Consider the following 12,642-nt stretch of genomic DNA (forward strand, 5'->3'; position numbering starts at 1 on the left):
TCTCGACATATTCCTCCAACGGAAGGAAAAAACTTGATGTGAGCAGGCCCTTAGAGGAATATTATCATACATAGAAAATTGTCTAACAGCTATGTTGTCTTTGAGACTCGCAGTGCCACTGAAGCCAAGCCATCCAAGCAACAAACAGGGGGGGGGGGGGTCCCAGGTGCAAAATATGCTTTGGGACCCATAGGACCCCACTGTTACGCCGCTTGATACAGTGCCTTCCAAAAGTATTCACCCCCTTTTTATAGCAAGGGTGGGGGGTTTGTACCATTTGATTTATACAACATGCCTACCATAAATGTTATTTACTTTGACACAAACAATAATTAGGACAAAAACCAGAGAACTTTAATGTACACCCCTTGAATGTAAATACTTTGTAGAGCCACCTTTTACTGCAATTACAGATGCAAGTCTCTTGGGGTATGTCTCAATTAGCTTAGCACAGCTAGACCCTGTGATTTCTGCCCACTCATACTGGCAAAACTGCTACAACTCCTTCAAGTATATGTGTCAGATAAATTGTCGCAAGGGCTTTCATCGTATTTGTGCCAGATAACTGTTGTAAATACATTGATAAAATAGTGTATGTTCAAGAGAAAGAAATAGTTTTGCATTTGAAAAAAAATTGGGATTTGGGATTTTCTGTCTGGACTAAACAACAACAATAATAAAGAAAACGTGAAAATATCATAGAAAAGTTAACCATACTCACTTGTAGTATACAGCTCATTATGTCAGATGCAATCTTTGCATGAGGAGTATCTTCGTCTTTTATTGCTGGTTTTAGATTATGCTCAAGACACGATTCCCATAGTGACACCAGAGCTTTTCCATGCTTCTCAATAGAATCTGTCTCTCTAATCGCTGTTGTGATGCGTGTGATACAAATCTCTACAACTGCTTGATCGTTGTCATTACTTTGATAATCCTGTTATTTTTATGAAACATGTATGAATCTGTATTAAAACAGGTAAGCTCAACAGGTAAAAAAGGGACATTTTTTTTTGTATGAAAACGGGAGGACAACATTCTCTGGACCAAAGGTGATATTGTGAGAACTACTCCAATAGGAAGCAATAATACTTTGACATAATTTAAATCCCATGAATAATTTTCATATCAAAAGTCCGGAAATTCTGTCAATAGCTGTTTTAAAGTAATTTGTAGTCTTTTAATGTATATAAAATACCTCTCATATATTTTTATATTTAACCCCTTAATACCGAAGGTATTTTAGACCTTAATGACTGAGCAAATTTTTAAGTTTTTCCATCGTCGCATTCAAAGAGCTATAACTTTTTTATTTTTGCATCCACATAGCTGTATAAGGACTTTTTTTTTTGCGGGACTAGTTGGATTTTATAATAGCACCATTTTGGGGTACATATAATTTATTGATTAACTTTTTAATAACTTTTTTAGTGAGGTACTGGGAAAAAAACTGAAATTTCGCCATTTTTTTGCGTCTTAATTTTACGCCGTTTACCGCGTGGTTTAAATAACATAATAACTTTATTCAGCGGGTCGTTACGATTGCGGCGATACCAAATTTATATAAATTTTTTTGTTTTCCTACGATACAAACACATTTTTTTCAAAATTATTTGCTTTTGTGTCGCCATATTTTATGAGCCATAACTTTTTTGTTTTTTGATCGATGCAGCTGTATGAGGGCTTTTTTTTTTTTGCGGTACCATTTTGGAGTAGATGCGACGGTTTGATCACTTTCTATCAAATTATTTTGAAGGCAGGATGAACAGAAAACATCAATTCTGGCGTTGTTTTTTATTAGATTTTTTACGGTGTTCACTGTGCGGGTTAAATAATGTAATCGTTTTATAGTTGGGTTCGTTACGGACGCGGCGATACCAAATATGAGTAAACTTTTTACTTTTTTTCATAATAAAGTATTTTGTAAGGGGAAAAAGTGGGGGTTTTATTTTTTTTTCTTGGGACATTTATTTATTCAAACGTTATTTAAAATTTTTTTCTTTTTTTTTAGTCCCACTAGGGGACTTTACTGTACGATCCTTTGATCCCTATTATAATATACTGCAATACTTCGGTATTTAAGTCTATTATTGCCGGTCAGTGTAAAACTGACAGGCACCTGTTAGGTCATGCCTCTCACATTGTCTAACAGGCAATTACTAAAGGCAGACCTGGGGGCCTTTGTTAGGCCCCCAGGCTGCCATAGAACCCATCGGCACCCCCGCGATGCACGCGGGGATGCCAGTGGGATGAGAGAGGGAGCCCCCTCCCTCTAAAATCACTCAGATGCGGCGCTTGCTATTGAGCGCCGCATCTGAGGGGTTAAATATGATCGGAGAACACTGCTAGTGGTCTCCGATCATTGCCTTGAAGCCTGAGGCTGTTACTAACAGCCCGGGCTTCAGCAGCACCCTGCACGATGTGGGGAAAGTACTTCTGAAGTGCCGACGTGAAAAGGCGGCGCTTCAGAAGAACTATCCTGAACGGCCAACGTAAAAACACTATACACCGGACGTTAAGGGGTTAAATCTATTCAGTTATTACTTTAAATTATTAGTATTTTTGTTTTCCAAAATATTGTACAAAATATTTGCACAGGTTTAACCAACAAGATTCAACAAGAGGTCAGTGTATACAATAAATATTGTCTTCAAAATGCAAAAATATGGAATTTCAGTCTTTCAGTAAACAAGCTGAGTCAATATAAAGTACTGTAAGAAGGCTAACAAACTTTGATACTTATCAAAACCAAAGTCTCAAGGAGTGGGAAAAGAGACAGACAAGATTAAAAAAGGGAGGGGGGGGGAAATACATTAGCAATGGAAGTGTGATCTCCCATATTTTATGGTTTCTTATTTCCTCGCTCACCACATACATCCATTGTTACAAAGCTTATTGTGTCTTTAATGGAGCCAAAATTTCTTCAAATTTGGGTTAGATATCCGAGACAATACTGGACAAGTTATCATTAATCATGATCCATGAAATTTTTTTCGTTTTGACCATATCGATGGACAAAGTCATTGTGCCCCATGATCTGGCAATAACGATCTTTGAAGCTAGAAAAATATACTAAATGAGTTTGCATTAGTATTTAGACATATGGTGTAGAGAGCCATTTAACAGAGCTTCAACTGGATCCGCAGAGAGCAATATAGTAGTGAGGGAGGAAATAAGATCGTATACCTCTGTCCAAAATCTTTGCACAATGGGACATTCCCACCAAATATGAAACATAGTACTTTTATTACCACATTTTCTAAAACATTCAGGGTCAACTGTTGGGTACATGAAAGAAAGTCTAGAGGGACCATATACCATCTCATGAGTACTTTATAACCAGCTTCCACTAATGAAGTGTTGATGGGTAATATTGAAGTTAAGGATGGCATGTCTTGGCATAGTCTGAGATTCAACTCCCTGCCAACCTCTGATTCCCACTTTGTCATGTAGGACAATTTACCTGGTGGGGAAACCAGTTCCGAGTATATTACAAAGGTTTTTCCAGTAGAGGAAGGAAGCCAACATAGGCGTTCAAAGACTGTGAGAGTGGAAATGTCATCATAATCAGTTTTCTCAAGAAGTCAAAAAATGATGGGTCTATTTATAGCGAAATAGTTCGGAGATCGGCAGGTAATGGGACTCTCAGAAAAAGTCCAAGGTTCTAAATTCTCCTCCAATAAAGAAGTTTTTGATGCGATAGAATCCCTCATTGAAAGGCAGTGCTTTGTAGGCCAGGGGGGAAATCAGGATTGCAACATAAAGTAGCAAGTAGCACTTGGGGAAATTTGAGTCGGAACCTTTTAACCAGTGCATCCCACAAACCTAACGTTTGTGACAAAATTGGAGCCAGGATAGGAGGTCAATGTTTGGGGTGAAGCCAGAAAATAGTTTTGATAGGAATCGGGTAGCATACATATGCTTCCAGTTGTACCCATTGGGGACGATAGGTCCTGGAGAAAATATCAGTTGTCTGGGCTAAGCGAGCCGCATTATAGTGACTAATCAAATTAGGTATTCCTAAACTGCCAACATTTTTTGGAGTGTATATTGTGGTTCTTGCAATACGGGGACCTATATCTCCCCATATGAACTTCAGGAGAATGCATTGAAAGCGTTTCAGATCTAGTAAGGATAAGTCTAGTCTGGGTAGCAATGTCATCTTGACAGGGTCGATTCCACCAAAACCAGGAGAAATAATAGTGTGACCAAGCCAGAAGGTCCATTTCCAACTTTTTAAATATGGGAGGAAAATTTGGCTTGTATAGAGTGTCCACTGAGGAAGTAATCTTGATTCCCAGATACGCTAATGTCTGAGATGCCAACTGGAAATCACAGACCTGACAAAATGTCTAGGGAATTAAATAAATTTGGCACTGTAGTAAGTAAGGATGTGATAAACATTAAAATATCATCAGAGAACAAGGCACATTTATGCTCAACCGAACCAATCGACACTCCTTTAATATTGTGATCATTTCGGATTAGGTTTGTCAGAGGCTGTATAGCCAGTCAAATAGAGTAGGTGACAGTGGCCACCCTTGTCTTGTTCCCCTTCTAATAGGGATGGAGTCAGACAAAAATCCCCTTGAGTGTATTTTGGCTTCAGGTTTGGCGTAAAGAACTTTCAGTAGCTTGAAAAAATGCGTCCCAAATCCCATTTGAGTTGGGACATAAAAAAAGGTAATCCCATGAAAGGGAATCAAAAGCTATTTGTAGGCATATCTTTTTATTTTTTTGCTTCCCCGTGTCACCTTTAGTGCTGCTGTTAATCTGTGTTGCCGGGGGAGGGACTTTGAAAAGAATCAGTCAACTTCCCCCCTGGCAGCACACAACAGAGTCCCTTCTTACATTGTCTGCAGAAAGGTAGCATGGGATCCAGAGTAGCAAAGGTATATACTGTGTGACATCTACAGTATGCACTCCCTTATACAGCAGTGAAAATATAATAAAATAAAACAAAGACTGAGGTTCAGTGTTCATATCAGCTGTCAGAATGCAGAGCTTTACAGTCCTAAGAAGCTAAGAAGGAGTCTCCTTAGCTATACTGCCATGCTACTGCAGAGGCTCTGCTCCTTTCCTGACAAGCAGGGAAGAAAGCTATTTCTAGTGGTTGCTCTGTAGTGAAAATAAATCATTAAGCAGAGAATTGGCTGTGGTGAGAGTGACTGAGCATGTGCGTCCACCAGCATTTAGCTGAGTAGGTTCATGTGCACAGGTTTATATACTTTGAACACCAAGTGGCACCATACTATGCTATTAAATGTCATAGCTCTTCACTAGATACTTTTTTTAACAGCATGTAAATGGCAAACATTGTTTACCTTTTAGGATCTACACGATAAATATGATATTTAATGGTGGAACAACCATACAATATCTTGTTTTGATAATCAGATTAATTTATGGGGTTTCAGGGACATACGCATAATGGTTTTCAAAGAGGGGTTCATGAATATACACACGGACACACGCATGAACATACAAACACACAGAGGCATAAACAAAGTTTGTAACAAAGCCCAGATACAGTGCCAGGAACATCCCCCCTCCCTATAAAAACCTGCCACATGCCCACTTAACAGTGCCAGTCAAATGGCCTATAGCAATGGAACAAAATTCCCTATTGCAGTCACATGCCCCCTGCACTTAGATTGGGTTGACATGTGTATGTTTGCATGATTGCAGATACTGCTGTGCAGCCTCCCTGCTTCAGGACTAGTTCAGAGCAGAGGAGCAGAGGGAGCTCCTCCGCTCGCCAAGGACTCCCCGGGCACAGCGCTACTTTATGCTCTGTGTTTGGGGAAGCCCTTGACGTCAGTAGCTACTGATTGAGCTGAATCCCCATTGCCAATGATCTGTCCGGTATTCTGCTCCTAGAGAAAACCCGAGGTCACTGTCCATATATGGATATTGACGTCAGGGGCTCATCCTGGAGTGGAATCCCCGGCCAGAGTCGGCAACGGGGATTGTGCTCAAAGAGTAGCCACTGATGTCACTGTCCATATATGGACAGTGACACCAGGGCTTCCCTTTAGGAGCCTATGCTCTGGCTGGGGATTCCGCTCCTAGAGGGAGTTCCAATGGCGCTATCTACAGGGGGTTAGCGCTATCTTCAAGGGGGGTGTGATACTATCAACATGGGCACTGTGGCACTATATAGGGGCACTATCTACATGGGCACTGTGGCACTATCTACAAGGACAATGGCACTTTATATGTGGGCACTGGCATAAGGGGCAGCTTTGGGGGTATTATACTGTATAATGGCAGCTAGGGGGGCATTATACTGTATGGGGGCAGCTATGAGGGCATTATGCTATATGGGGGCATTAAGCTGTAGGGGCAGCTATGAGGGCATTATGCTGTATGAGGGCATTAAACTGTATGGGGGCATCTGTGCGGGCATAATACTATATGGGGGCATTATACTGTATGGGGCAGCTATGGGGGCATTATCATGCATGGGGGCAGCTATTGGGCACTATGGGATCATGATACTGTGTGGTTTGATCCGGGTGTGTATGGGCGGGGATTGGGTGGGATTAGAAGCGTGCCTTAAAATAAAAAATCTGCGCTACGCGTGACGCATCGGTTGTCCCTCTTTGTGATACTTGAAAGTTGGGAGGTATGCATAGTAGCGAATAGCAGTTACAGAAGCAGCATAGCATGCCAGCTATGCTGTTTCCATAACTACAATTAAGCTCTATGGGACTTACAGAAACAGCGTGCTACGATATAGTCAGGAAGTGGCTGGGAGGCAGCTGCAGCAGAAAAAGGTAGAAAGGGGTTTAGGGGGCACCGTTCTAGAGATAGGTGCAGGTCCCTTGCATTACTACAACTTCAAGTGTTATACTCAGTGCCATATAATGTGCTATAAATGTGTTTTACAACTTTATGAACTCATTTAATATCCCATTTAATGCCTACAGAATAAAAATAGATGAAATATTCCCTAGAATGTGTGGAAAAGATTTAAAAGTATGAAAATGAAGAACAGCCAGTAACCAAGCGTCTGGTAACAGCAGACCATTATTTTACAAATGTATGATAATGTACCCAAATCATGTTTCAATGCTGACCTCTAGTGGTATATGAGGAGAAATATTAATTGAGCTGGGTATGTATTTCAAGTGTATTTCAGAGAGTAATACGAGCGTTTTACGCTCGGAAATACGCCTGGTAAAAGTTGTGTGAACATGCCCTTAGATATTCCTCTGTTCATCACTCATCCGATGGGCTGCTATTTAAATAGTTATAATTTGATTGCACAATTTTTGTTAAAAACTGTGTTTGGGAAGGGTCTCTCTGCTTTGTTTGGACACGTGTTTGCGACAACTTATACGACTGTTCTACTTCTGTTAGTGTAGTTACCCTTCACAGGGGCTAATGCTGTATAAATATTATACTCACCACAGAAGATGATATTAACTTTATTAGATCCAGAGCTTCGGATAAACTGCCTTCAATTTCAAAATCATCTAAGGAGAATAAATCCCCAGCTCTAGAAAGATCTTTCTGTTCCAATACCAACTGGAACAAATGGTGCATGGCTGTTACTTAATCCATAGACAGGACTGACATCCATCCATTGACAAAAAATATTAAACATCCACTTTCTTCTTTGAACTGGAATAGAGACATAAAACAATGCAATAAGTAACACTGAAGACATAGATGGTATTTATGTCTAGAAACAAGTTCAGAATTTCTATTGTGTTCTTAGGCTACATTCATACATTGCAGTAGTGTGCAAAACGGCACATTTCTTACCACAAATCGCCATGGTTTCAATATGTTGTTATTGGATGTGCGGTTTTTGCAGGTGAAGCATTTTATTGATGCGTTCCACTGGTAAAAACTATGCGTCTAGTTACCGCATCGGAAAACTGTGACAATTTCTGGTAAGACGCATGCGGTTTTTGACACCGCAGCAGACTACCGTAATGTGCAAACCCAGCTTTAACTCTAAGAGACAATAAGCCTGCAGAAAACAAAGCAAAGAAAATGCTTATTAATCTACAGCTGGCCATAGATGTAACATTAATTGTCTACTAGCCAAATGATTTTACAACCCTTAAGTTGTGTTTAAAAAAATACAGATGTGCTCTCACATGCTAAAAAAGGACTAAACGGGAGATTTCTCAAGATTGGTGCAAAGAAAAAGTGTAGTTATTGCCCCTAGCAACCACTAGGCCCCGAGGCTTCCATGACAAACATCAACACCCCGCAAATGCGTTGCGGGGGGGTGTAGTGGCAGAGTGGGCTCTCCCCCTGTTTCTAATGCCTAAGATGCAGAGGTCCCTATTGACCGCAGCATCTAAGTGGTTAAATGGCAGGGATCGGCATTATCTCCGATCCCGGTTGTTAGTGCGTTGTGTCAACTGTAATATACAGGTAACACCCGTGGCTTAGCCCGTGAGTCTGGTCCATACTCCCCTACCGACTATGAGGTAGTTATGTCAAATGTTGATGAAAGATTAAGATGTTGAGGAGATGAAAAAAAAAGGGCACCAGCGCACTGTAGGTTTCATACCAGTAGCATATGTGTACCATATGAAAAAAATTATGTGAACAACTATTTTTCTCAAACAATTTTACCTATTGATTCACTTGTAGTTAAGAGACGTAAATAATACAGAACTCATATAATAATCTAATAGAGGTTTCCTACTAAGATGTACACACAGAGAAAAAAGCATTGCCTTTATGGCATTCAATGGAGCATGCCACAATCTTTTTACATAAGGCAGCAGATTTACAGCATACAAAATTTCTGAGCGAAAATATGGTACCACATGGAGGTATGGAAAATTCCATTGCATCACATTGTTCTTATTAACCAGGACCACGTGGAACGTTACACATTCATTATATGGTCATGGGCATAAGGTCTTAACTAAATACTTTTTGATGCTTATTAGGATTTTTGAGAGTGCACCTTTTTAGGGTAAGATCACATCTCGTTTTTACTGTACATCTGACGTGCAGGTTTCGACATTAAAAAACAGTGTCAAAATGTGCACCACAGCGTGTACAATGATTTCTATGTTCAGGACATATGTCCTAATGGTGTAGTTTGTGTAAACGTTTTGTGTGCTTACGTTCTATCCTTTTTTTTTTCATGTCCTGAAAAGCGTAGTCTACTACGCTTTTCAGTACTTTTCGAAAACGCATGCCACACATATACGTTTTTATTTGTATTGAAGTCAATGGCGACGTATGGACAACGTATGCAACCTTTAACCCTACGTTTGCATACGTAAAACGTATACGTTTTTATCACCATATATGGGAAATATTGACTTTAAAAAGTTTGATTTGGCTCAAAAACAAAAAAGTTGTAAAGGGAAGTGTCCCTATGTGTATATGTGCCCTGGTTGACCTCTGTCCACCGCTGTGTAACGTGTGTATATAATGTGTAATGTGTGTGTGTATATATATATATATATACAGTGAAGGAAATAAGTATTTGATCCCTTGCTGATTTTGTAAGTTTGCCCACTGTCAAAAACATGAACAGTCTAGAATTTTTAGGCTAGGTTAATTTTACCAGTGAGAGGTAGATTATATATAAAAAAAAAAAACTGAAAATCACATTGTCAAAATTATATATTGTGCACAGAGAAATAAGTATTTGATCCCTTTGGCAAACAAGACTTAATACTTGGTGGCAAAACCCTTGTTGGCAAGCACAGCAGTCAGACGTTTTTTGTAGTTGATGATGAGGTTTGCACACATGTTAGATGGAATTTTGGCCCACTCCTCTTTGCAGATCATCTGTAAATCATTAAGATTTCGAGGCTGTCGCTTGGCAACTCGGATCTTCAGCTCCCTCCATAAGTTTTCGATGGGATTAAGGTCTGGAGACTGGCTAGGCCACTCCAGGACCTTAATGTGTTTCTTTTTGAGCCATTCCTTTGTTGCCTTGGCTGTATGTTTCGGGTCATTGTCGTGCTGGAAGACCCAGCCACGAGCCATTTTTAATGTCCTGGTGGAGGGAAGGAGGTTGTCATTCAGGATTTGACGGTACATGGCTCCATCCATTCTCCCATTGATGCGGTGAAGTAATCCTGTGCCCTTAGCAGAGAAACACCCCCAAAACATAATGTTTCCACCTCCATGCTTGACAGTGGGGACGGTGTTCTTTGGGTCATAGGCAGCATTTCTCTTCCTCCAAACACAGCGAGTTGAGTTAATGCCAAAGAGCTCAATTATAGTTTCATCTGACCAAAGCACCTTCTCCCAATCACTCTCAGAATCATCCAGATGTTCATTTGCAAACTTCAGACGGGCCTGTACATGTGCCTTCTTGAGCAGGGGGACCTTGCGGGCACTGCAGGATTTTAATCCATTACGGCGTAATGTGTTACCAATGGTTTTCTTGGTGACTGTGGTCCCAGCTGCCTTGAGATCATTAACAAGTTCCCCCCGTGTAGTTGTCGGCTGAGCTCTCACCTTCCTCAGGATCAAGGATACCCCACGAGGTGAGATTTTGCATGGAGCCCCAGATCGATGTCGATTGACAGTCATTTTGTATGTCTTCCATTTTCTTACTATTGCACCAACAGTTGTCTCCTTCTCACCCAACGTCTTACTTATGGTTTTGTAGCCCATTCCAGCCTTGTGCAGGTCTATGATCTTGTCCCTGACATCCTTAGAAAGCTCTTTGGTCTTGCCCATGTTGTAGAAGTTAGAGTCAGACTGATTAATTGAGTCTGTGGACAGGAGTCTTTTATACAGGTGACCATTTAAGACAGCTGTCTTTAATGCAGGCACCAAGTTGATATGGAGAGTGTAACTGGTCTGGAGGAGGCTGAACTCTTAATGGTTGGTAGGGGATCAAATACTTATTTCTCTGTGCACAATGCAAATAAATATATATAATTTTAACTACGTGATTTTCTATTTTTTTTTTAATATAATCTATCTCTCACTGGTAAAATTAACCTAGCCTAAAAATTTTAGACTGTTCATGACTTTGACAGTTGGCAAACTTACAAAATCAGCAAGGGATCAAATGCTTATTTCCTTCACTGTATGTACACGGTGTAGTGTTGGATTATACTGTGCGCCTAGACCTTTTTGAAGTTCAGACGAGTAACACAGTTTTATTTAAAGGAACAGTGTCATCACAATTTTTTTTTTTATATGTTAAAGATGTTAGTGCTTTATTAAAAACGTTTATATTTATTTGTGTGTTTGTGTTTTACTTTTTCTTATTTTTACACTTTTTCTTCCCTATGGGGGCTGCCATTTTTTGTTCCATTTCTGTATGTGTCGATTAACGACACATACAGACATGGAATACGGCAGCCACAGTCCCATAGGGACTGCGAACGGGTCCAGTCCCATCCACTTCTGTGTACGCCGTCTGTGTGGGAACTGCGCATGCGCCGCTCTCACACAGTCCAATTTGAAATGCGCGCCGTCCGGCGCCATTTTCCTGTGGACCGGAAGTCGCGGCCGGACAGTAAGATTACTACTTCCGGTCGCGGCTTCCGGACTTGTGCACTTGGACCAGCGGCAGCAGACGGAGCGGACGGGCCGGAGGGAGCCGCGGCGGCAGGAGCAAGTAAGAGATTTCTATGTATGTTCGTGTTTGTGTAAGTTTACTACTGTATGTAAACCTACTACACTGTGTGTTAGCTCAAAAAATGGCGACACACAGTGTAGGAGGTTAGACCGTTCAAACCCCTCGTTTATCCCGGCACTAGCCAGGATAAAGGAGGGGGGATGCTGAGAGCTCACTAGAGCGAGGGCTTTTTACCCAATTTTGCAATGCTGCAATTTTGGGAATAGCTCCATCTAGTGACCAGCAATGGGAAATATTATAAATTAGAATCTAATTTATAATATTTCCTGACTCGTGAAAAGAATAAAAAAAATTTGAACAATGTTTAATCACCTACACACTAAATGTTTAATTAAAAAAAAAAAAACATGTTTTTCTGGCAACACATTCCCTTTAAGGCTTGATACAGGATACAATTGATCAGCGAACCTATTGTTTTTTGTTTATTTTCTGAGGTATTAACGTCTTTTATTTTGCTTTGCGGCGCTCTGCTCTACGGCGACGAATCGTCGGGCGAGCGAGCAACTTATACAAAAGAGTTTGCAGAAGTATCAACGTTGGTGTTCTTCCGGTGAAGTCCAGCTGATCGGGAAAAGGCGTTCCGGAAGAAAAGGACCTTTTTCAAAACAGCGGGTGACAAGGAGGACAACACAGACGGAGATGATTTCTGGAACAGTGAGTATGGACTTCTCCACACTTAAATACCTTGCCAAAAATAGTAAATTTAATCCAGTAACACCCACGACATACAAGTCAGCAGGAATGCTGTGGTCCACTCTGCTGGACGAGGCTTATGCACATGATAAGTTGTGCATAAGCAAGAGGAGTGTTCTTAACAAAACCTCCAAACGTCTCCACATGCTCGCTAAATTAATCTGTGTGTATGAGGAGACGTGGAAGCCTGATCACTCAGAAATGAAGAGTGATTCCCCAAATCTTCACTGCCAGTGTTGTGCCAACAATGTGAAGCAGGTTTGTGATTTGCAGACACAACTGGCAGAGTATGCCCAATGTAGAGATCAGCAAATTTGCTTGCTGGAATCGCAGGTGATAGATTTGAAAAATCG

The 12,642-nt window shown here is 40.7% G+C and overlaps 1 protein-coding gene across 1 annotated transcript in view; it reads right to left on the bottom strand.

Moving 5' to 3' along the window:
• Positions 1 to 12,642, bottom strand: part of VEPH1 (ventricular zone expressed PH domain containing 1) — a 409,378-nt gene that overhangs the window by 355,158 nt on the left and 41,578 nt on the right. Inside the window, exons 2-3 of the mRNA XM_075864020.1 lie at positions 7,414 to 7,629; positions 722 to 937 (exon numbers count right to left, since the gene is read on the bottom strand). Coding sequence (XP_075720135.1) covers positions 722 to 937; positions 7,414 to 7,551 — 354 coding nt within the window. The 5' untranslated portion in view covers positions 7,552 to 7,629. The remainder of the gene's footprint in view (positions 1 to 721; positions 938 to 7,413; positions 7,630 to 12,642) is intronic.

The sequence above is a fragment of the Rhinoderma darwinii genome, chromosome 4 (genome assembly GCF_050947455.1).
Source record: "Rhinoderma darwinii isolate aRhiDar2 chromosome 4, aRhiDar2.hap1, whole genome shotgun sequence".
Classification (NCBI taxonomy): domain Eukaryota; kingdom Metazoa; phylum Chordata; class Amphibia; order Anura; family Rhinodermatidae; genus Rhinoderma; species Rhinoderma darwinii.